Here is a 24,719-nt window from a genome sequence, read left to right on the forward strand (position 1 = left end):
GACTAATAAGGAAGTATTAATTACATGAATAAACGCTATTGAAAAATATAAATAGGTAATGCCTTTTTATCTAAATCATAGCAAAATAAAAAATAGATATTCAATGCATTGTCATTCCTAGTATTGAATTGAAATGTCTTTTGTTAGCATTATTAATTGATTTGATTTTGGTTTGGGATTTTGTTAGTATTGAAATTAATTGATGTAATATTTATGTGTATATGTAGTTGAGTTAGTTAACTATGTAGTTGTGACGACCCGGCCAGTCGTCTCATGAGTTACCGCTACGTTTCTCCCATTTCTGCTTCTTATTGCTTTGTTTATCGGTTCTATATGTAACCGGGTTGGTTGGTTCGGGTTCGGAGAGGTTTTGGTAAGGTTTGAGACACTTAGTCTCTTTTGAGAGAGCTTAAGTTGGAAAAGTCAACCGGATATTGACTTATGGGTTAGAGGGCTCGGATATGAGTTCCAATGGTTTGGATAGCTTCGGGAGGTGATTTGGAACTTAGGAGCATGATCAAAATGTGTTTTGGAGGTCCGGAGTAGATTTAGGCTTGAATTGGCGAAATTGGAATTTTGGCATTTTCCGGTTGATAGATGAGATTTTGATATAGGGGTCGAAATAGAATTCCCGGAGTTGCAGTAGTTCCGTTGTGTCATTTGGGATGAGTGTGCAAAATTTTAGGTCATTCGGACGTGGTTTGATAGACTTTTTGATCAAAAGCGTAATTTAGAAGATTTTGGAATTCTTAGGCTTGAATCTGATGCGAATTTGGTGTTTTGATGTTGTTTTGAGCATTCTGAAGGTTGGAACAAGTTTGAATGATATTATGGGATATGTTGGCATGTTTTTTTGAGGTCCCAAGGGCCTTGGATGAGTTTCGAGTGGTTAAACGGACAATTTCAAGATGTTGAGAATTGCAGAAAATCTTCTAAAGTGTTGCAGAAAAATTGACCTTCGCATTCGCGAAGGGTTAGCAGGTGAGGCTGAGGATTAAGCCTTCGCGTTCGCGAGGGAGGCCCCGCATTTGCGAAGGTCTGGGTGTGTGCACGTGATTTTTGCCCTATACGAATTGCTCCCATAAATTCAAGAAAATAAAATTTTCACATTATTTGCAATTTTATAGATTTTTGTAGAAATTTTATTAATTATTTGCATTTTTGTGCATGTTTAATTTCCATTGAAAATCAAATATACCAAAAACATCACACATTTATATTTAGGACTTATTTTACATCTTTAGTTTAATTAGTAAATTAGTCGCTTTATTAAAAAATGAAAATCACGAAAATTGGCTTATTTTTGCATTTTTAGTCTTTTAATTTTAAAATTTGTAGTTTCCCTTTTAATTTAGGGATAATTATTTTTCATAAATATTTTAGTAGCTGATCAGCTTAGTTCTTCCCAAATTAATTATTTTTAGGAGTTTTAATTTAAGTTTTAATGAATTAGTATAAGGAAAGAAAATTGAAAAAAAAAGAGAAGTGAAATGGAAAGGGGCTGTTTTTTTAAAAATCAATTGGGCCAATTGCTAAGCCCAAACCCCACCCCAATAACCCAATTCTGCCCTAGCCCACGCCCACCCGTCTGTCCCCAAATCCGACCCAACCTCAAATATATACACTCAAATACAGAGCCCTAATCTCTCAAGAGCTCAAACGATGCCCTCGCTGTTCACTCGCCTCCCTCACCCAAATCGGACCCTAGATCGCTCAAGATCCATGGCGAGTGAATCCAAACTCACAACCACGCGTTCCCTCCTTCTCTTCTCTTACCATTTCTAACGGTTTCTGACACCAAAGATTCCCCCTCCTCTCACTAGCCCGATTCGAGATATAGCACGCGATTGGAAGGTCCTGGAGAACGATCATTGGATGAGTGTGAGGCGTTGGATTGATTTCACTCAATATGAGCCCCACATTCATCAAGGGCTCGTTGTCAAAAGGGACCGAATCCAATTTTGTAAGATAAGAGGATTCAGAGGAGGAATCAGAGGGGATTTTTGGAGAGAATTTTGGAAAAGAATTTGAGAGATTTTTCTTCTTCAACTTTTATTGTTCTTTTATTTCTGATACTGGAACAACAAAAAAAATCACTGAGTGTTCGGCTATTTCATTTCATGTCGATTATTGTTTAAAGTTTTTTTTTCGGAATCTCTAGAGTCCGTCTTCTTCATTTCGATTCTGGATTTTGGTTTAAAAATGGAAGTCATTTGAGAAGTTCAAGGCTGTTGATGCTCGAGAGTTGATTTTTAGCTACTATTTGCTTCCTTTTGGTCGATTTCAGTGTTGTATTAATTCTGTCTCTTAATTCCAGGTTCATTTATTTTCTTCCCTTTAGTTCTGGTTGTGAATCGATCTCTGAATGAACTATAAAATGTGTTGAAGTTTAAAGTAATAGCTGAGATTTGTCATTTTTGCTGCTCTGTTCTTCTTGTTTTCAGCCTCTTCTATGATTTCATATGTGTGCTAATGAATGTTCATATGATCCTCTAGTCTTAGAATCTATCGAAACATTGTGTGTTCGTCTGCCTCTTCGATTAGTGTCTGATCATAGTTTAATTTTTTTCTGTGTAAACGTTTAATGGTTGGTTTCCAAATAGCTTGAAGATTAACTTTGCTTGGTTTCTTCTATCATAGGCGTCAAAATTGGTTTGATTGTTAGTCGACTGATTTTTAATGGCTCGTGTATCTTTGAAGTTTCATGCTTATTCGTGTCCTAGGTGCCATACAGTCCAGTTACGCGTATTTTGTTCATTTCTTGATGCTGAAATGTACATACTATTTTGACATTTGAATCCCGAGCAATTTGTATTTTATATCTACTTAATTCCATCTCTAGTGGTTTGTTTTCACCTTTCAATGAGATCATTTCAGCTCTCACACACTGATTACTTTTAGTTAGCTGGAGAAAACTTGGTAACTTTCTGCTTCTCAGTGGTTCAGTGCAAATTTTCTTACTTGAAACGGGATTGAATTGGAACTTTTGTTGGTGTATTGCTAAACTACTTATCCATATAGTTTTACACTCGAAGGAATAGTGATATGGCGAAGAGAAAATCGATCCATGAATTAAGTTTAGCGATTACTTCTTGGTTCCTCGTTCATGCTTAGAGCCACAGAATTCTTTTAGTGTCGAATGCGTAACTGATAAATGTTTTGCTTGGATCAAGTTTGTTTCGTGTTGTGCGAAAGTTATTTGCGAATGAATCTTGTTTTTGCAAGTATATCTCAATATTAGTGTGAATTCTGATGATGTAAGACCCCTAAGATAGAGCTCAAACCTCACAGCCAACCTCCCCGAAATCAGCATCTTAAACTCGACATAACCCAGCCAAAAGCGCAGTTGAACCTCATACCAAAATCCATCGTAGTTTCAGTCACAAAACTTGCATGAGATCTCCATGAAATAGTCCGGAAATCAGTCCCTCACACCTCTAAAGGACCTGCAATCCAAGCTCCATTCTAGCCATGTAACCCTTCTGTAGTATTGCTAAGTTCTGTTGCTACACACTTTTATGGTAAATCTGTTGATTCTTAAATCAAGTAATAATGTACTATTGTGTTTAGTGCATAGATGTGTAGGGAGCATGTTGTTTTTGTCTGGTTCTGAATTCGAAATACAGCTTACATCAAATTTACTTTGTTTGTTTTTAATTTATGGAGGATCATCTGTTCCTTATTTGAGATTTAGTTAGATTAGAAGTTGAGCCTTAGTTTAAATTTTGAAGTGTGATTGTTGATTCGTTGCATTTGTGATTCGATGAGGTTTTTCTCCATTTAAGTTTTAGGCAATGGGAGTTCACGTTGTCATTTAAGCTTTAAGGAAATTGATCACCATTCTTGCACATTCGTAGTTTTGTTTTAGGCATGTAATTAAAACATCACAGCTACGGGTACGGTTCCCGTGGTGTAGTTGTGATACTTAGTTTCAAATTAGTTTTAGTTATGAATATCCGTAGTTCACTTAATTGAATGCCTTTCCTTTAATAAAATTGAGGTGTGTCCTATAATCACCTAGTTTATGACCCTCACATCAATTATCTTAACAAGTGTAGAAAATACCTTGAACTCTCGTAGTTTGCTTTAGGCGCGTTAATTAAATAAATGGTCATAGCTACGGTTACGGTTCCAGTGACATAGTTGTGACACTTAATTTCTAAAATCAGGGGGGTACATTTATGTGATCCGACCACAATTTAATCTTGTTAATAATTTAAATACGTAGTAGATCGTGGGTACGGTTCCCGTGACATGATTTGCAACGTGTAATCAAATAATTAGTTGTATAACAATTGGATTATTAAAAGCGGTTTAAAAGGAATAAAATTCATATAGGTTTTAAAGATGTTTTAAAATCAGATAAACAGGCCAATAATAACAGTTGAGCGATTGTGCTAAAACCACGGAACCCGGGAATGCCTAACACCTTCTCTCGGGTTAACAAAATTCCTTACCCGGATTTCTGTGTTTGCAGACTGTAAAACAGAGTCAATCTTTCCTTGATTAGGGATATAACCGGTGACTTGGGATACCATAAATTATCACAAGTGGCGACTCTGATTTTAAACAAATAATCTCATTTCGATTGTCACTTAAATTGGAAAAAACTCCCTATACCCCTCTCGGGGTAGTGAAAAAGGAGGTGTGACACTGGGGTCTTGTGCATCGCGTTCGCGAGGTATCAGGCGCGTTCGCGTAGAGGAAAGTTGAGCAACTGGGTTCAAGTGGATTTGTTCTTCGCGTTCGCAGAAGGGGAGTCGTGTTCGCAGTGAGTAAGAGAGCTAGGTCTTCGCGTTCGCGAGCAAGGAGTCGCGAACGAGATGAAGGAAATTTGGTCAAAGTCAGTTTGTGCTTTGCGAACGTGAAGCGTTGATGGCGTTCGCGAAGAAGGATTGGATGCCTGGGCAGAATGTTTAAATAGTCATTTGTCCGCGATTTTAGGGTTAACTTCCACCATTTTTGAGCGATTTTGGAGATTTTTGAAGAGGATTGAAGAGGGATTCAAGGGGAACACTTAGAGGTAATATCTATGGATTTAATACTCGATTATAATGTGCATTCTACCTAATTAATCATGGAATTTAAGCCTAATATTGAAGAACTAGGGCTTGTAATTGGAGACCTAGAATTTGGGATTTGAGGGGTCGTTTGTGGTTGAATTTTGATGCTTTTGGTATGAATGAACTCGGGGAGTGATAAGGAGTCTATTGATGTAATTTTTATCAGAATCCGAGACGTGGGCCCGAGGGTCGGGTTTGGCCAATTTCGGGATTTGTGTTGTAATTTGATTTCTTTCGAGTGGGCTTTGTTCCCTTAGCTTATTTTGATAGTTTTGCATCGATTTTGGTTAGATTTGGAGCATCCGGAGGCCGATTCGTGGGGCAAAAGCATCGCAAGCTAGAGATTTGGACCGGGTAGAGGTGAGTAATGATTGTAAATGTTGTCCTGAGGGTATGAAACCCCGGATTTGCACATCGTTGTGCTATATTGAGGTGACGCACACGCTAGATGATGAGCGTGGGGTCGTTCACCATTGAGGATTGTGACTTAGTCCATCCCATATGACTGTTTTACTGCGTATTTGATTGAAAACTATTTGCTATCATCATGTTTTGGACTAAATGCCATATTTGGGCCTCGTGCCAACTATTTGGACCCTTAGGGGATTTTTTCTGATTTTTCCTCACTGTTTTGACTTTAGACATGTACTCAGTCATGCTATATTCTACTGTTTTCATAACTCAGCCATGTTTACTCTGTTTTCAACACTTAAAATGATATTTTAATAATATTTTAGGCTGAGCATCATGTTTTATTATGCCCGAGTGGCTTATATGATTCTGACTGAGTAAGGCTGAGGGCCTGTGTTGTGAGGTTATTGAACTGATTCATGATTATGAGGCCGAGGGCCTGAGATTGTATGCCACGAGGTGGCTTGTTGATATGAGGCCAAGAGCCTACTGATTACGCCACGAGATGACTTGATATTTCATTTGGGCTGTAAGGGGCCCCTCCCAGAGTCTATACACCCCCAGTGAGCGTGGGTACCCATTGTGATATGAGATATAGCCCGAGGGGCTAGTGTTGTCCCATGATATTGCCCGAGGGGCGAATTTTGTTGACATTGTGCCTGAGGGGCGGATTTATATGTGTTTATCTATTCTAGCTGCTTTTTATTTAATTGTTTAACTGTTAAAAAAGGTATTTTAAAGAAGCTTAAACTGAAGTAAGGTGACTTTACATGTTTTCACTATTTCATTGCTTTTACTAGTTTTATACTACTTCTTTATAGCCTGTTGATGTGCCTTTACGTGATTTCTTATCACTCAGTCTTCATTTATTATTATTACTCACTGAGTTGGAGTACTCACTTTACTCCCTGCACGCTGTGTGTAGATTCAATCGCTTCAGGTCCTGCTTGCGAGGGTTGAGAGCTTCCAACAAACTTCGGAGACTCACTAGGTAGCTGCTTGGCATTTGCAGCCCAATGCTTCTCCCTCTATCTTATTTTCTCCTATTTTAGCTATGTAATAGTTGTGTAGACTCTTTTAGACTTGTAGTTTTTATGATAGATGCTCATGACTGGTGACACCCCGATGTTGGGTTATGTCTATTCCGCAAACTGTATTGTTTACCTTATTTTTGGATTTTTATTATTATGTTAAAGACTTAGTTTTATTACTTAATTGCTTAAAAATGAATCGAGAGTATGTCGGTTGGCCTTGTCTTCACGAGAGGTGCCATCACAACCGGGTCCGGGTTTAAGGACGTGACAAGTTGGTATCAGAGCCTAGGTTACATAGGTTTCATGAGTCATGAGTAGGTTTAGTAGAGTCTCGTAGATCGGTACAGAGACGTCTGTATTTATCCTCGAGAGGCTGCAGAACCTTTAGGAAAAAAACTTCATATTCTTGAAATTCTTGTCGTGGAAATTTGTTGATCCGAGTACTAAACTTCTGTTATTCTATTCTCTCACGGATGGTGAGGACACGCGCTACCAGTCAGGATGGACAACTACCAGTACCACCAGCTGTGGCCACTAGAGGCCGAGGACGCAGTCGTGGTCGCGGTAGGGGCGGGGGTGCGGACTGCACAGCAGCTAGGGTAGCACCTACAGATCCACCAGCTGCCCCAGTTCAGGATCAGGTCCTAGTTGTGGACGCTCCAGCAGCACCAACTCAGGCACCAGCTGTGCATGATTCCGTGGCTTCAGGAGGCCTTAGCTCAGATTCTATCAGTATGCACTGGCCTAGCTTAGGCGGTTTCAGTTGCTACAGCCGCATCTACTTCTCAAGCCAGGGGAGGCACTCAGAATCCCGCCGCTCTCACACTTGAGTAGGTCGTGCAGGGACTTTAGACACCGGGGGCACATCCAGCCCAGTCGGTTGCAGCTGCTCAAGACTATGTAGCTCCTGCCATGCCAGAGGATGAGCAACGTAGGTTGGAGAGGTTTGGTAGACTTCAGCCTCCGACTTTCAGTGGTGCAAAGGGCGAGGATTCCTAGGGTTTCTTATAAGTGTCAGAGGATTCTTCGCACGACGGGTATTCTGGAGACCAGCGGGGTCGCTTTCACTACTTTTTAGTTTTCTGGAGCTGCCTTCACTTGGTGGGAGGCGTATGAGAGGCGTAGGCATATTGGTGCAACACCCCTTACCTGGCAGCAGTTCTCTATTATCTTTCTTGAGAAGTATGTGTCGCAGCCTCATAGAGAGGAGCTGCGCAGGCAGTTTGAGTGGTTGCATTAGGGAGAGATGACTGTGATGTAGTATGAGATGAGGTTCTTCGAGTTAGCTTGTCATGCTATTTGGTTGGTTCCTACAAATAGATAGAGGATTAGGAGGTTTGTGGATGACCTCACTTATCAGCTTCGTATTCTCATGACCAGAGAGAGGATGTCTGGTGCTACTTTTGAGGAGGTTGTGTACACTACTCGTGAGATTGAGTCAGTTCGTTGCCAGGAGCGAGATGAGAGAGAGTCTAAGAGGCCTCGAGGATCTGGTAGTTATGGTGGTGCTCCTTCGAGAGGTCAGTTTCAGCACGGCAGATGCCGTCCATTCAGGCATGCTCAGCCAGCTCGCCCAGGTTATCGTGGGGCATCATCGGGTCATAGTTCTCACAGTTCTCATCAGGGCCGGTCATTACTTAGTGCCCTTCCACCTTAGAGTTTGTCCCGTGCTCCATCAGTTCAGGGCTCTTCTACGCTAGGTGCTTCTACTAGTCATTCCGGCGCTGGGGGTTCCTTTTAGTCCCCGTCTCCAGTACCCGGGAGTTGCTATGAGTGTGGAGAGATGGGAAATATATGGAGGCAATGTCCTCGTCATCTTGTAAGTTTATCTCAGCAGAGGAATCAGCCATCGGCTTCAGCACCAGTTACTTTACCACCACCTGCCCAACCAGCTAGGGGTGGAGGTCAATCAGCTAGGGGTCACCCTAGAGGGGGAGGTCGATCAGGTGGCGGTCAGGCCTGTTTCTATAGACTTCCAGCTAGACCTGATGCTATTGCTTCCGATGCTGTTATTACAGGTATTATCTCAATCTGCCACATAGATGCTTCTATATTATTTGATCCCGGTTCCACCTTTTCTTATGTGTCATCATACTTTGCTCGTTATTTGGATACGCCTCGTGAGTCTCTTGTTTCACTTGTTCATGTATCTACTCCGGTGGACGATACTGTTATTGTAGACCATGTGTACCGGTCGTGTGTGGTGACTATTGGGGGTCTGGAGACCCGAGTGGATCTTTTACTATTATGTATGGTAGATTTAGATGTTATTTTGGGCATGGATTGGCTATCACTGTGTCATGATATTCTGGATTGTCATGCTAATATAGTCACATTAGCAATACTGGGTGTGCCATGGATTGAGTGGCGAGGTTTGACTGATTATGTTCCCAATAGAGTAATCTCATTCTTGAAGGCCCAGTGTATGGTTGGGAAGGGTTGTCTTTCGTAGCTAGCCTTTGTGAGGGATGTTGGTGCAGAGACTCCCAGTATTGATTATGTTCCAGTTGTGAGGGAGTTTCCCGATGTGTTTCTTGTAGACCTGTCGGGCATGTCACCAGATAGGGACATCGTTTTTGGTATTGACTTGGTGCCAGCCACTCAGCCCATTTCTATTCCGTTGTATCGTATGGCACCAACAGAGTTGAAGGAGTTAAACGAGCAGCTTTAGGAACTCCTTGATAAGGGGTTCATTTGCTCTAGTGTGTCACTTTGGGGTGCACCGATTCTATTTGTGAAGAAGAAGGATGGCACAATAAGTATGTGCATTGATTATAGGTAGTTGAATAAAGTAACAATTAAGAACAAGTATCTTTTGCCTCGCATTGATGATTTATCCGACTAGCTTCAGGGACCGAGAGTGTTCTCCAAGATTGATCTCCATTCGGGTTATCACCAATTAAAGATCAGGGACTCAGATATTCTTAAGACAACTTTTAGGACCTGATATAGTCATTATGAGTTCTTGGTGATGTCTTTTGGGCTGACCAATGCCCCAGCAGCGTTCATACATTTGATGAACAGCGTGTTTCGGCCTTATCTTGACTCGTTTGTCATAATCTTCATTGATGACATTCTGGTGTATTCGCGTAGTCAGGAGGAGCACGCAGAGCATTTGAGAGTTGTGTTGCAGAGATTGAGGGAGGAAAAGCTTTATGCAAAATTCTCTAAGTGTGAGTTTTGGTTTAGTTCATTGGCTTTCTTGGGGCACGTGGTGTCCGGCGAGGGTATTCAGGTTGATTCGAAGAAGATAAAGGCGGTTAAGAGTTAGCCTAGACCATTCTCAGCCATAGAAATTCGCAGCTTTCTTGGTTTAGCGTGTTATTATAACCGGTTTGTTCAGGGATTCTCATCTATTGCATCGCCTTTGACCAAGTTGACTCAGAAGGGTGCTTCATTTGTATGGTCGGATGAGTGTGAGGAGAGCTTTCAGAAGCTCAAGACAGCCTTGACCACAACTCCAATATTAGTTCTTCCATCAACTTCAGATTCATATACCGTGTATTGTGATGCTTTGAGAGTTGGTATTGGGTGTGTATTGATGCAGGAGGGTAGAGTTATTGCTTGTGCTTCTTGTCAGCTGAAGCCCTATGAGAAGAACTACCTCGTTCATGATTTGGAGTTGGCTGCCATTGTGCACGCGTTGAAGATTTGGAGGCATTACTTGTATAGTGTGTCTTGTGAGGTGTTTACTAATCATCGTAGCCTTCAGCACTTGTTCAAGTAGAAGGATCTCAATTTTAGGCAGCGGAGATGATTGGAGTTGCTAAAGGATTATGATATTACTATATTGTACCATCGGGGGAAGGCCAATGTGGTGGCCGATGCTTTGAGCGGAAATGTAGTGAGTATGGGGAGTTTGGCATATATTCTAGTTGGGGAGAGACCTCTTGTAGTTGAAGTTCAGGCCTTGGCCAATCGGTTCGTGAGGTTAGATATTTCAGAGCCTAGTCGGGTATTGGCTTGTTTGGTTTTTCGGTCTTCCTTATATGATTGCATCATAGAGCGCCAGTATGATGATCCTCATTTGCTTATCCTTAAGGACAGAGTTCAACACGATGATGCCAGAGACGTGGCTATTGGTGATGATGGGGTGTTGAGGATGCAGGACCGGATATGTGTGCCCAATATAGATAGGCTTCGGGAGTTGATTCTGGAGGAGGCCCATAGCTCACGGTATTCCATTCATCCGGGTGTCGCGAAGATGTATTAGGATTTGAGGCAGCATTATTGGTGGAGGAGAATGAAGAAAGACATTGTGGGATTTGTAGCTCGGTGTCTCAATTGTCAACAGGTGAAATATGAGCATCAGAGACCGGGTGGCTTGCTTCAGCAGATGTATATTCCAGAGTGGAAGTGGGAGCGGATCACCATGGACTTTGTAGTTGGGCTCCCACAAGCTTTGAAGAAGTTCGATGCTATTTGGGTAATTGTGGATCGGCTGACCAAGTCCACGCACTTCATTCCTGTGTGTACTACCTATTCTTCAGAGCAGTTGGCAGAGATCTATATCTGGGAGATTGTTCGTTTGCATGGTGTCTTAGTTTCCATCATTTCAGATAGGGGCACTCAGTTTACTTCGTAGTTTTGGAGGTTTGTGCAGCGAGAGTTGGGTACTCAGGTTGAGTTGAGCACAACTTTTCACCCTCAGACGGACCGACAGTCCGAGCGCATATTCAGATATTGGAGGACATGTCGCGTGCTTATGTCATTGATTTTGGAGGGTCATGGGATCAGTTTCTACCGTTTGCAGAGTTTGCTTTTAACAACAGCTACCAATCGAGTATTCAGATGGCTCCATATGAGGTTTTGTATGGGAGGTGGTGTAGATCTCCAGTTGGTTGGTTTGAGCTGGGTGAGTCTAGGCTATTAGGGACAGACTTGGAGCAGGATGCTTTAGAAAAAGTGAAGGTAATTCAGGAGAGGCTTCATACAGTGTAGTTGATACAAAAGTGCTATGCTGACAGGAAGGTTCGGGTTGTGTCCAACATGGTTGGTAAGAAGGTTCTATTGAAGGTTTCGCCCATGAAGGGTGATATGAGATTTGGGAAGAAAGGTAAATTGAGTCATCGATTCACTGGGCCTTTTGAGGTGCTTCGGAGGGTTGGGGAGGTGGCTTATGAGCTTGATTTGCCACCCAGCTTGTCGAGTGTGCATCTAGTATTTCATGTTTCTATGCACCGGAAGTATATTGGGGATCCGTCTCATGTTTTGGATTTCAGCACGATGCAGTTAGATGGTGATTTAACTTATGATGTGGAGCCAACATCTATTTGGAGCGTCAGGTTCGAAAGTTGAGATCAAAGGATATAGCTTCAGTGAAAGTGCAGTGGAGAGGTCAGCCCATGGAGGAGGCTACCTGGAAGACCGAGCGGGAGATGCGGAGCAGATATCCTCACCTGTTTGTGGCTTCAAGTATGTTTCTTGACTCGTTCGAGGACGAACGTTTGTTTAAGAGGGGGAGGATATGACGACCCGGCCAGTTGTCTCATAAGTTACCACTCCATTTCCCCCATTTCTACTTCTTATTGCTTTTTTTTATCGGTTCTATATGTGACCGGGCTGGTTGGTTCGGGTTCAGAGAGGCTTTGGTAAGGTTTGAGACACTTAGTCTCTTTTGAGGGAGCTTAAGTTGGAAAAGTCAATCAGATGTTGACATATGTGTTAGAGGACTCAGATGTGAGTTCTGATGGTTCGGATAGCTTCGGGAGGTGATTTGGGACTTAAGAGCGTGATCAGAATGTGTTTTGGAAGTTCGGAGTAGATTTAGGCTTGAATTGGCGAAATTGAAATTTTGGCGTTTTCCGGTTGATAGGTGAGATTTTGATATAGGGGTCGGAATGGAATTCCAGGAGTTGCACTAGTTCTGTTGTGTCATTTGGGATGTGTGTTCAAAATTTCAGGTCATTCAGACGTGGTTTTATAGATTTTTTGATCAAAAGCGTAATTTAGAAGATTTTGGAATTCTTAGGCTTGAATCCGACGCGAATTTCATGTTTTGATGTTGTTTTGAGCATTCCGAAGGTTGGAAAAAGTTTTAATGATATTATGAAATATGTTGTCATGTTTGGTTGAGGTCCCGGGGGCCTTAGGTGCATTTTAGATGGTTAAACAGACCATTTCAAGATGTTGAGAATTGCAGAAAATCTGCTGAAGTGTTGCAGAAAAATTGACCTTCACGTTCGCGAGTAGGCCCTTGCGTTCGCGAAGAGTTAGCAGGTGAGGCTGAGGATTTAGCCTTCGCGTTCGCGAGGGAGGCTCGGCATTTGCAAAGGTCTGGGGTCTTGTGCATTGCGTTCGCAAGGTATCAGGCGCGTTCGCGTAGAGGAAAGTTGAGCAGCTGGGTTCAGGCGGATTTGTTCTTCGCGTTCGCGGAAGGGGAGTCGCGTTCGCGATGAGTAAGGGAGCTAGGTATTCGCATTCGCAAGCTGTGAGTCGCGATCGTGATGAAGGAAATTTGGTCAAAGTCAGTTTGTGCTTCGCGAACGCGAGGCGTTGACTGCATTCACGAAAAAGGATTGGATGCTTGGATAGAATGTTTAAATAGCCATTTGTCCACGATTTTGGGGTTAACTTCCACCATTTTTGAGCGATTTTGGAGCTTTTTAAAGAGGATTGAAGAGGGATTCAAGGGGAAACACTTGGAGGTAAGATCTATGGACTTAATACTCGATTATAATGTGAATTATACCTAATTAATCATGGAATTTAAGCCTAATATTGAAGAACTAGGGCTTGTAATTGGAGACCTAGAATTTGGGATTTGAGGGGTCGTTTGTGGTTGGATTTTGATGCTTTTGGTATGAATGAAATCAGGGAGCGATGAGGAGTCTATGATGTAATTTTTATCGGAATCCGAGACGTGGGCCCGGGGGAGGGGTTTGGCCAATTTCGGGATTTGTGTTGTAATTTGATTTCTTTCGAGTGGGTTTTGTTCCCTTAGCATATTTTGATGGTTTTGCACTGATTTTGGTTAGATTTGGAGCATCCGGAGGCCGATTCGAGGGGTAAAGGCATCGCGAGCTAGAGGTTTGGACCGGGTAGAGGTGAGTAATGATTGTAAATGTTGTCCTGAGGGTATGAAACTCCGGATTTGCACATCGTTGTGCTATATTGAGGTGACTCACACACTAGATGGCGAGCGTGGGGTTGTGCTCCATTGGGGATTGTGCCTTAGTTCATCCCATATGATTGTTTTACCGCGCATTTGATTGAAAACTATTTGCTATCATCATGTTTTGGGCTGAATGTCATATTTGGGCCTCGTGCCAACTATTTGGACACTTAGGTGATTTTTCCTAATATTTCCTCACTGTTTTAACTTTATACTTGTACTCAGTCATGCTATATTCTACTGTTTTCATAACTCAGCCATGTTTACTCCATTTTCAACACGTAAAATGATATTTTAATGATATTTTGTGCTGAGTATCATGTTTTATTATGCCCGAGTGGCTTATGAGATTCTGACTGAGTAAGGCCGAGGTCCTGTGTTGTGAGGTTATTGAACTGATTCATGATTATGAGGTCGAGGGCCTGAGATTGTATGCCACGAGGTGGCATGTTGATATGAGGCCGAGAGCCTACTGATTACGCCACGAGGTGGCTTGATATTGCGTTTGGGTTGTAAGGGGCCCCTCCCGAAGTCTGTACACCCCCAGTGAGTGCGGGTACCCATTGCGATATGAGATATAGCCCGAGGGGCTGGTATAGTTCCATTATATTGCCCGAGGTGTGGATTCTGTTGACATTGTGCCCGAGGGGAAGATTTCTATGTGTTTATCTGTTCTAGCTATTTTTCATTTAATTGTTTAACTGCTAAAAAGGTATTTTAAAGAAGCTTAAACTGAACTAAGGTGGCTTTACATGTTTTCAATGTTTCATTGTTTTTACTGGTTTTATACTGCTTCTTTATAGCCTGTTGATGTGCCTTTACGTGATTTCTTATCGCTCAGCCTTCATTTATTATTATTACTCACTGAGTTGGAGTACTCACTTTACTACCTGTACCCCGTGTGCAGATTCAGGCGCTTCAGGTCCTGCTTGCGAGGGTTGAGAGCTTCCAATAGACTTCGGAGATTCACTAGGTAGTTGCTCGGCGTTCGCAGCCTAGTGGTTCTCCCTCTATCTTATTTTCTCCTGTTTTAGCTATGTAATAGTTGTGTTGACTCTTTCAAACTTGTAGTTTTTATGATAGATGCTGATGACTGGTGACAACCTGATGTCGGGTTATATCTATTCCGCAAACTATATTATTTACCTTATTTTAGGATTTTTATTATTATGTTAAAAACTTAGTTTTATTACTTAATTGCTTAAAAATGAATCAGGAATGTGTCGGCTGGCCTTGTCTTTACGAGAGGCGTCATCACGATCGGGTTCGGGCTTAGGGTCGTGACAGTAGTTGAGTTAGTTAGAGTGGCATTTTTGTAATTAGTAGTCATGTTTTAATTTCCTTTTAGACACACGTGTATATACACTTCTCAGACATGGAAATAATACACAATTTCATTTTCTCCAATTCTTCTAATCTCTAGAACCTTCTCTGAAGCTCGACCTGGTTCATCAATGGAGAAATGTCGATTGTTCTGATATCCATCTTCAACATGGTATCAGAGCTCAGCTCATAATCTCCGATCCACATCCAGTTCGTATTCTATTTTCTTCTTCGTTATTTTCACCCGATATTGAAATTACAAATCGGAAGTTCTCAGTCCGCAATTTTTTCTCTGCGAATGATTGATTCACACACTCTAAATCCTTAATTAACTCAAATTCCTGACATTCTCTACTTAAATTCATGGCTGAAAACAAAGATACTCAGGATACCGCCACAATTTTGGATTCGACCAATCCACTATACATGCACCCATCGAAAAGTGTTGGGACTATTTTGGTATCGATGGCATTTGACGGCACTGGCTATATATCCAAGATGAGAGGTGTTCTTAGAGCCCTCTCTCTGAAAAGCAAAGTCGTATTCATCATAGGAAAGTGTAAGAAACCTAATGCTGGAGAGGCGACCTATGATCGATGGGCACGATGCGATGATATGGTGACATTGTGGATTCTAAACTTACTCTCAAAGGACTTGGCTGATGGTCTACAGTACGTGAGCGATGCAAAGGAGCTATGGAAAGAGCTTGAGGACATGTACAATCAAACAAATGGAGCAAAACTTTATCAATTAAAAAAGGAAATCAACGACCTAAATCAAGGAACCCTAGACATAACTGGATACTGCACAAAAATGAAAAAGATTTGGGAGGAGCTTAATACCTTGAATACACATGCCCAATGTGGATGTCAATGCACTTGTGGTGCCAAGGGAAATATGTACAAGATAGAACAAGATCGAAGGCTAATTCAGTTTTTAATGGGACTCAATGAAGACCACACAATTGTTAGAGGAAGTATTCTAATGATGAATCCCCTGCCTAGTATTGCACAGGCTTTCTCCATCCTTATTCAGGAGGAGAAATAGAGATAAATTAGACCAAATAATCGCCTAGTCATGGAATCCACCTCTCTGAATGTGAATGGACCAGGAAACAATAAATTCAGAACCATTTATACTCCACAAGACAATACTACAGGACATAACTCGTATAGAACTGCATTTTCTCCTAATACATCTAAGTTGTATTGTGACTACTGTAAAAAAACAGGGGCATACCAAGGAATACTGCTATAGGTTACATAGGTTTCCACAAGACTTAAAGTTTACAAAAGGTAGGAACACATGATCTGCTGCAAATGTCCATGGTTAGTGTAAAGAGATGCAAGTCTGCAGCAATGAAGATATTGATAGCAGGAACCATAACCAAAATCTTCAGAATCTAACAAAGGAACAATATAACCAGTTGTTGAATCTGTTGGAGAACTTCAAAGTCAACAATGCAGGAGAAAATACAAACATGATCACTAGTAGAGCTGTGAACTTTGTAGGTATTCTAGCTTGCTGTACTTATAATAAGATAGTTAAAACAACCATATGTAAATGTTCAAATTCAATTGTTGATCTATGGTTATTAAACAGTAGAGCTACAAACCACATGACATATAGAAAATTATTTCTAACCAACATTAGAATCCTACCTTATCTGTTCCTTGTTACCTTACCTAGTGGATACAAGGTGAAAGTGACAGAAATTGGTGATTCTTTCCTTAGTCCTAAACTAACTTTGGTTAGAGTCTTGTATGTACCTAGTTTCAAATACAGCCTCATTTCAATCCACTTATTAACAGAGCATCTTGATTGCATGGTTAATTTCAACAAGTATCTTTGTCTAATGCATGCCCCTTCAATGAAGAGGCCTCTGGAGATTGGTAAGGCAAGAAATGGATTATACTTTCTTTGTTCAAAGTGTCACAGCTGTTCAAACTTGAGTCCATCTACTGTTTCAATTTCTAGTTTGTCTCATTCTTGTATTTTCATTTCTAATAACAATGCAGTAAGAAAAAGGATCAAACTCATCCATCTCATTCATTACCAACTGTAAATGATCCATCTTAAAGTATCCATTCATGCAATAAAATGAATCCTTTTACTGTGAGTTCTTCTTCTATATGTTCTGCATCTTATGGAAATAATGTTGATTACTTGTGGCACAATAGGCTAGGACATGTACCTTTTGTGAAAATGATGAAAATATCTAATCAGCCAATTTTGCTCCCAAACAACCTTTTATTTGTTCAATCTGCCCTATGGTTAGACAGACTAGGCTGCCATTCCCCGAAAGAACCACTTCATCCACGAAAATCTTTGAATTAATCCATGTAGACCTGTGGGGGCCCTACCATACATTAACACACGATAATTAAAAATACTTTCTTAACATGGTTGATGATTTTAGTAGGTCAACCTGGACTCACCTCTTAAGTTGCAAAAGCAATACATTTCATGCCATTAAAAGTTTTCTATCCATGATTGAAAATCAGTTTGACACCTCAGTTAAGACCATTAGATCTGCCAATGATCTAGAATTTGTTAACAATGAAACCATGACATACTTCCAAGAAAAAGACATAGTACATCAGAAAACTTGTCCATACACACCACAACAAAATGGTGTGGTGGAAAGAAAATACAAATACCTTCTTGAAACAGCAAGAGCCCTTCTTTACCAGTCCAAACTATCCATAAGGTACTGTAGGGAGTGCATTCTGATAGCTACCTATATAATAAATAGGCTCCCATCCACTGTTCTTAATGACAAAAGCCCTTTGAACTTCTGTACATCAAAAGGCCCAAATATTCACAACTTAAGAATTTTAGCTGCCTGTGCTCCCTTGTACACAGAAAACTCATAGAGACAAGTTTGAACCAAGTGTAACACCTCATATGTTTGTAGGTTTATCCCTTTGGTACAAAATATTACAAGGTCCTAGACTTATCCACAAAAAGAATACATATATCTAGAGATATAATGTTCCATGAAAATATTTTTTCTTTTGCCGTTTTACCTGAACATTCCAATTTTCCTTCTGTACTGCATCTGATAAATTGCAATCTATCTTGCTTCCACCCTACTTCTGGGGAGTCAAATGATTGTAGCATGTATGATGAAGATGCATCAATTTCGGTCACTGATAGACCTGTAAATGATACTGTTGCACCTGTTCTTCCACCTAGTTCACCTTTTTCTCCATCTAGTTTAACAACACCTAATCAGATGTCAAGCTCACACATGTCTCCAGAAAATAACCCTGGTTCTCAGTCATCCACACAAGCACAGTCCACTGAATCTCAAGATATTGAGTCCAATAATCTTCAAATAAATCCCTCAAATCCTAGAAGATCAGGCAGAACTCATAGTACTCCTACACACCTCAAAGACTATGTGTATTCCTTGCCAACTCTTCAACATCAAAATACAGAATCTGAACATCACACCATCCACACATCATTCAATGTATTCTGCAACAATAAGCAACATGTCTCTTTTAATGTCTTGCATCTTGAGAGTCAACAATTACTTAGAAACATTTCACATGATTGTGAGTCATCTTCTTATGAGGAGGAATCTATGAATCCAGCATGGCAAATGGCAATGACACAGTAATTTGAAGCTTTATATGCTAACCATACTTGGGATCTAGTTGAAATGCCTGCAGGAAAGAAAGCTAAAGGTTGTAAAGAGTACACAAGATCAAATACAAGGCAGATAGAAGTGTAGAAAGATTCAAAGCAAGGCTTGTAGTGAAGGGATACACACAAGAAGCACGAATTGATTACATAGAGACTTTCTCACCAGTGGTGAAAATGACCACAATCAGAACATTAATCAGCATTGCAGTGAAGAGATGGTAGAATCTCTATCAACTAGATGTAAACAATGTATTTCTTCATGGGGATCTACATAAAGAAGTGTACATGGAGATTCCACAAGGTTTAATGACACCTAAAGGAAATCTAGTATGCAAATTTAGAAAGTCACTATATGGTTTAAAACAAACTAGCAGACAATGGTCTGACAAATTGACAGAGTCTCTACATTCTAGGGGCTTTAGACATTCAGCTAGTGATTACTCACAGTCTACAAACAAGGGAACTCGACAGTCTTTTGTAGCTGTTTATGTAGATGATGTAATTCTTATAGGTACCAACTTGGAGGAAATTACAGAACTGAAGGCTTTCCTACATAAGCAATTTAAAATAAAGGATCTTGGGAAGTTACACTACTTCTTGGGGCTAGAAATATTGTACAAGGCTTATGGAGTACTGATTTGCCAGAGAAAATTCATTATAGACCTACTGAAAGAGTATGGTTGCTTGACATATTCCCCTGTTAGCTCTCACTTTATTCTACCATTAAATTGAGAAGTGATGAGGAACCTTGTTGTCTGACCCAGAGTCTTAGAGGAAGCTAGTTGGGAAGTTAAATTTCTTAGCAAATACAAGACTGGACATAGCCTACAATGTCCAATATTTGAGCCAGTTTATGTAGGCACCAAGGGGACCTCACCTAAAAGTTGTTGTACATGTTCTTAGATACTTGAAGAAAGATCCTACTTTGGGGATATTTTTGTCCAACGACCCTAGCTATATTGTAAATGCATATTGTGACTCGGATTGGGCTACTTGTCGTGATTCAAGAAGATCTGTGAGTGGATACATTGTGTTGCTTGGGGATAGCCCTATTAGTTGGAAGTCAATGAAACAAACTATTGTCTCACTATATTCTGCAGAAGCAGAGTATAGGTCAATCAGGAAAGTTGTTGGTGAGTTGGCATGGATAAAGAGATTGCTAGAAGAGCTGACAGTCATGTGTACCAATCCCATAACTGTATTTTGTGACAACCAAGCAGCTGTTCATATTACAAGAAATCGTGTATTCCATGAGAGGACAAAACATATCGAAGTGGATTGTAACTTTGTCCGGGACAAGATACAAGATGGGCTAGTCGAACTACATCACATTTCCAACTATGCTCAATTGGTTGACATCTTAACAAAGGCCCTCACATGAGTTAAACACTCTGATCTTCTCAGCAAGTTGACAGTGAGTTCCACACCTCCAACTTGAGGGGGGTATTGAGAATAGTTAATGTAATATTTATGTGTATACATAGTTGAGTTAGTTAGTCATGTAGTTGAGTTAGTTAGCTATGTAGTTGAGTTAGTTAGAGTGACATTTTTATAATTAGTAGTCATGTTTTAATTCTCTCTTAGACACTCGTGTATATACACTTCTCAGACATCGAAATAATACACAATTTCATTTTTCCCAATTCTTCTAATCTCTAGAACCTTCTCTGAAGCTCGGCCAGGTTCATCAATGGAGAAATGTCAATTGTTCTGATCTCCATCTTCAACAGTTAGCATTATTTGAGTTATTAATATTAATGGTTATAATACTTATTGGAGCATTCAAAAGCTCTAAGTCCAATCTTGAAATAATACCTTAAAAGATAAAATTATGAAAAAAATTAAGAAATATTTATAAATTATATCACAATAAGTATGTTTATATATTAAATATATTTAGAATTTCTATATATAATGTCGGGTTGGTTTGGTTTCGATGTGACTTTATTTAGTTAAAACTAAACTAGACTAATTATGGTCGGGTTTTTTTTTCAACACCAAACCAAATCAAACTGAATCATAGTCGTATTTTTTTTTCGGTTTGACTCAAATTATCGGATTGGTACGGTTTGTCGGTTTCTTTTGTACACCCCTATCTGGCGGTCTTACTATTTGGTCTTTCACTGATTCAAGGACTTAAAAGCCTAATTAATTTCAATTTCCTTCATCATTTATTCCAGGATTCCAACAATCTGATCAATTAGTTTGAGTTGTTTTTGGTCTTAAAGAAAATTTTAGTCAAGCATTTTTTTTACGCGCAATATACACAAGTTCGCGTAAAAAAAAAAAAAAAAAAAAAAGGTAACTACTAGTATGAGATTAACAAGTAACACACATGGAGTAAATATATACAACCAATATTAATCTCGACATTTTAGCCGATAAATTGTATATATAAAATACACCTTTTAGCCAATAAATATAATTAATTTTGGCCGACGGTCCTATTTACATTTTGCTCATTTAACTTCACCCAAACGGTTATTTGAGCTCTTATCTGTAAATCGTCCATACTTGAAAGAAAAAGAAAAAAAAAACTTATTGCACGAAAAAAGTCGCACTTTTCCACTATGCAACATGGGTAGATTTCATGAAATCTACATTGAATGCCCAAAACAAGATTGTCAAAATCTAGAAAATTAAATTAGCAATAATTGGGCAGTCTAGCTAGTACCACTATAAAAAAGCCATAAAGTTGTAACTCAAGGCATTCAGCTAACTTCTTAGTCTTTGAATTAAAACTTTTTGAAATGAATTTCATCCCTCACTCAGCCTTAAAATTTCTATTTTAAAAAAAAGTACAAATTACTAAGTAAAACAAAATGTCAAGGAAACATGGGTCTGCAATTTTATGGGTCATGTTTTTGGCCTTGTTTACTATTCAAATAACTAATGCTGCTATTTACAATGTTGGAGATGGCAATGGCTGGACTTTTGGTGTTAGTAACTGGCCTAATGGCAAGAATTTCAAAGCTGGCGATGTGCTTGGTATGAAACTACTTGTACCCATTATTGTGCCTTTTATTTACATGTCACAATCTTTTTTTTTTTTTAAATAAAAAAAAAGTTACATCACAGAAGTGCTTATTTATCAAAGTGAGATAGTATGTTAAAGAAAAATAACTGTTTATGTCGGATTAAATAGGAGTTTATGTAGTGTTTATTACTTCCATGACATTAACAAACCTTTTTTTTTTCTTGCAGTATTCAAATATCCTAAAGGTGTTCACAATGTGGTGATAGTGAACAAGGCTAATTATGGTAGTTGTAACGCTTCTGGGAAAATACTTAGTTCTGGGAATGATAGAGTAACTCTTGGCAAAGGCACATACTATTTTATTTGCGGCATTCCTGGTCATTGTAATGGTGGCCAAAAGATTTCAGTTACTGCTAAGTAAAAAATCAAATAAATAAATAAATAAATAAATAAATAATATGTTGCTTTCTTCCCATTGTTTTTTTTATTATCTCTTCATTTCTATATTTTGAAGAATGAAATGACAACTTATAATTTAATCTCTTTTTTTTTTTAATTCAAGTACTCCACAAGCAAAAAATTATCTATATGGATCATGAAATAAAACATTCTACATCATTGGTACACCAAAGTACAACAATTGGAATGAATTAATACTACTAGATTTAATTTTGATAAATGCAGTTTAATTTGAAATAAATTAATTGGCGGTAACAGCAGCCTTGACGCCATTAGAACAGTGTGGTCCGATTGTACAAATGAAGTATTGCGTTCCTTGTACAAGTGTTACTTTGTCGTCTCCTGAACTAAAAACTTGTCCTCCAGTACCATCGCAAGCGTCAAATCCTGCCTTGCTCACTTTCACCACGTTGTGCATCCCAGCCATGTATTTAAATTCTGTATTTTAGGAAAGAAAAACGAAATAGAGAAACGATAATTTTTGTCAAATATATAGATGCACATTTTCATTATTATTTGAATATAAAAAGTATGTTTATGAATGCTTACCAATGACATCGCCAACCTTGAAAGTCTGGCCATTAGGCCAACCATTCATGTTGAAACCCCAACCATTAGCGCCACCAGCAGGAAATGTAGCTGCACTTGAAATGCTGGTTTGAAGTAAGACGCATAGCATCACAGCTGCGGCAATAATTGTGGCTCTGTTTCCTCCTGACATTTTTTAAGAATGAATATATTAAATAGATACGCAAAAGGATTATTTTATAAAAGAAAGGCTCTTAGTGTTGTTGTGCCAATTGAATGAGAATTTAGACCCTTTTTATAGGGAACTTCTTGTACCATTTGACTCACTATTCATTGGATTTGGAATATCTACTGTTTTACTATTATCTGCAAATTTGTTAACAACCTGCCAAAATCATAATCTTCGAAGTTTTTCATTGTAAAAAATTAAAGAATCTTTATTTTTATGATAAGTCAATAAAATATTAGTACAAAAGAAAATGGGAAAAAATTGATAGAGTTTCCGAAGAGGCAAAAGTGAGTAGGATTACCGAAGGAAATGTTACAGAAAGAAAAGGGGGAAAATGATATAATTTCCAAATAAGCAAAAGTGACATCATTTGCAATTTAAAGGTAATATACAGGTGTTGAAGTTTTATATACTTTTAACAAATTTTAATTTATAGTTTACTGTGTAGGCACTTATTGGATTGAGCTAACACAAGGGCTACATAAACGTTTAGTACTCATTGGATTGGCCCAAATAAATATATGGATCAATAATCCAAGTATCCAACTACGTTGAGTTGGATCAACTAGTTCGGCTACACAAAATGAATTAGAAAAATGATATTATATAGCCGCTTTCAAATAATAGTAAAATATAAATAAATATTTTTTGTATATATATATATATATATATATACACACATTATGTATGTTATATATAAAAATTATATAAGTTTTATATACTTTTCCAGTTATCCAATATAAATAATTTCTGGCGGGGATAAAGTGAAAAAAAGCTCACGAATACGTTAAATCAAGCCAAATGTCACTTGTCATTTCCAAAAGGTCAAACTTTTATCACGTGTCAAGTAACGTAGTATTCTTAGTGGACTTGATGGCTAATCAAATTCAACCAATGTAAAACGGTTGTGACGTTTTACCTTGAATTTAACTACGGTAATCAAGTCCAACGGAAAAGTTTGATCTACAAACGTTTCTCTTCTGCAATTATAAGTAGTATAACAATTACGGAGAAGTATATGCTGGTACTTTCTCAACTAATATTAGCCAATATTCTTTGTCTTATCTAATTTAGTTTATTTTGTATATAATTTGAAACTTCTTTATATCTATTAACAGAGTATTACGGAGATCAATATGTGTTAGAAATTGAATTGAGAGTAATATTCATGTTTATCATCATGCATTTAAATATTACTGGATGAATTAAAGTGAAAATTTAAAGACTTCATTGTGGGAATTTTTAAAAGAAAGCTCGTAAATGGGCTTTATGATTTGTGGAATTTTTTGACAAATTAGAAGTTGCGATTAAATTTTAAAGCTATTCAGTGAAGAGCTATTTGGTGATTGTCTTTGTGAGTTGAAGTACGTCGGAGACGAAATTCAACTTCTGTATACAATTATATTGTCACGGCCCAAATTTTTTACTGTCGGGATCGTAATGACGCCTAACATTGAACTCGCTAGGCAAGCCAACGTTACTGATTTGTTTACCTTTTTACTTTATTTTTTAGCAATTTACAAGTTAGCATAACATAAACAACGGAATAAAATGCGGAAGAACGGAATTTAACAATCTAACTGAATACTAATATGAAATCCATAATACAACTCCACCCAGAACTGGTGTCACAATGTAACGGACTGTCTACGAATACTACAAATAGTGGTCTTAATAAGAAAATACAAATCTGTCTCAGAAATAGATAAAACAGAAAGAAATATAATAGAAGGGGACATCAAGGCCTACGGACGCCTGCAGGACTACCTCGGGTCTCCACTGGACTGAAGGCAACAACCTCGAACTACGGCCTGTAGGGTCCAATACCGGAATCTGCACAAAAGAGTGCAGAGTATAGTATCAGTACAACCGACCCCATGTACTGGTAAGTGTCGAGCCTAACCTCGGCGAAGTAGTGACGAGGCTA

The 24,719-nt window shown here is 39.0% G+C and overlaps 4 protein-coding genes across 4 annotated transcripts; 3 read left to right on the forward strand and 1 right to left on the reverse strand.

Annotated features, from left to right (window-relative positions):
- The first annotated feature begins 15,308 nt into the window (after window positions 1-15,308).
- LOC138873696 (uncharacterized) lies at window positions 15,309-15,992 on the forward strand. The gene has a single exon (XM_070152176.1). The coding sequence runs from the start codon at window positions 15,309-15,311 to the stop codon at window positions 15,990-15,992; it is 684 nt and encodes a 227-aa protein (XP_070008277.1).
- Window positions 15,993-16,287: 295 nt separating this feature from the next.
- Window positions 16,288-18,573, forward strand: LOC138873700 (uncharacterized). The gene is made up of 3 exons (XM_070152178.1): window positions 16,288-16,962; window positions 17,450-17,655; window positions 18,066-18,573. Exons 1-3 carry the CDS (start codon window positions 16,288-16,290, stop codon window positions 18,571-18,573), a joined length of 1,389 nt encoding a protein of 462 aa, XP_070008279.1.
- Window positions 18,574-21,342: 2,769 nt separating this feature from the next.
- Window positions 21,343-22,033, forward strand: LOC104248489 (basic blue protein-like). The gene is made up of 2 exons (XM_009804750.2): window positions 21,343-21,587; window positions 21,804-22,033. The coding sequence occupies exons 1-2, from the start codon at window positions 21,422-21,424 to the stop codon at window positions 21,995-21,997; spliced, it is 360 nt and encodes a 119-aa protein (XP_009803052.1). The 5' UTR covers window positions 21,343-21,421; the 3' UTR covers window positions 21,998-22,033.
- Window positions 22,034-22,145: 112 nt separating this feature from the next.
- Window positions 22,146-22,819, reverse strand: LOC104248490 (basic blue protein-like). The gene is made up of 2 exons (XM_070160128.1): window positions 22,585-22,819; window positions 22,146-22,473 (listed from the first exon to the last, which is right to left on the reverse strand). The coding sequence occupies exons 1-2, from the start codon at window positions 22,754-22,756 to the stop codon at window positions 22,277-22,279; spliced, it is 369 nt and encodes a 122-aa protein (XP_070016229.1). The 5' UTR covers window positions 22,757-22,819; the 3' UTR covers window positions 22,146-22,276.
- Between the last annotated feature and the right edge of the window lie 1,900 nt (window positions 22,820-24,719).

This window comes from Nicotiana sylvestris, chromosome 1 (assembly GCF_000393655.2).
Source record: "Nicotiana sylvestris chromosome 1, ASM39365v2, whole genome shotgun sequence".
NCBI lineage: Eukaryota > Viridiplantae > Streptophyta > Magnoliopsida > Solanales > Solanaceae > Nicotiana > Nicotiana sylvestris.

What these genes read in the sequence shown, in the direction of transcription:
- LOC138873696 (XM_070152176.1), top strand. Translation starts at nt 15,309, where the DNA reads ATGGCTGAAAACAAAGATACTCAGGATACCGCCACAATTTTGGATTCG.
- LOC138873700 (XM_070152178.1), top strand. Translation starts at nt 16,288, where the DNA reads ATGCAAGTCTGCAGCAATGAAGATATTGATAGCAGGAACCATAACCAA. An exon ending in TCATTTCTAATAACAATGCA is followed by an intron (nt 16,963 to 17,449) that starts GTAAGAAAAAGG and finishes ATTGAAAATCAG; the next exon opens with TTTGACACCTCAGTTAAGAC. An exon ending in CAGTCCAAACTATCCATAAG is followed by an intron (nt 17,656 to 18,065) that starts GTACTGTAGGGA and finishes AAATGATTGTAG; the next exon opens with CATGTATGATGAAGATGCAT.
- LOC104248489 (XM_009804750.2), top strand. Translation starts at nt 21,422, where the DNA reads ATGTCAAGGAAACATGGGTCTGCAATTTTATGGGTCATGTTTTTGGCC. An exon ending in CAAAGCTGGCGATGTGCTTG is followed by an intron (nt 21,588 to 21,803) that starts GTATGAAACTAC and finishes TTTTTCTTGCAG; the next exon opens with TATTCAAATATCCTAAAGGT.
- LOC104248490 (XM_070160128.1), bottom strand. Translation starts at nt 22,756, where the DNA reads ATGTCAGGAGGAAACAGAGCCACAATTATTGCCGCAGCTGTGATGCTA. An exon ending in CAAGGTTGGCGATGTCATTG is followed by an intron (nt 22,474 to 22,584) that starts GTAAGCATTCAT and finishes CCTAAAATACAG; the next exon opens with AATTTAAATACATGGCTGGG.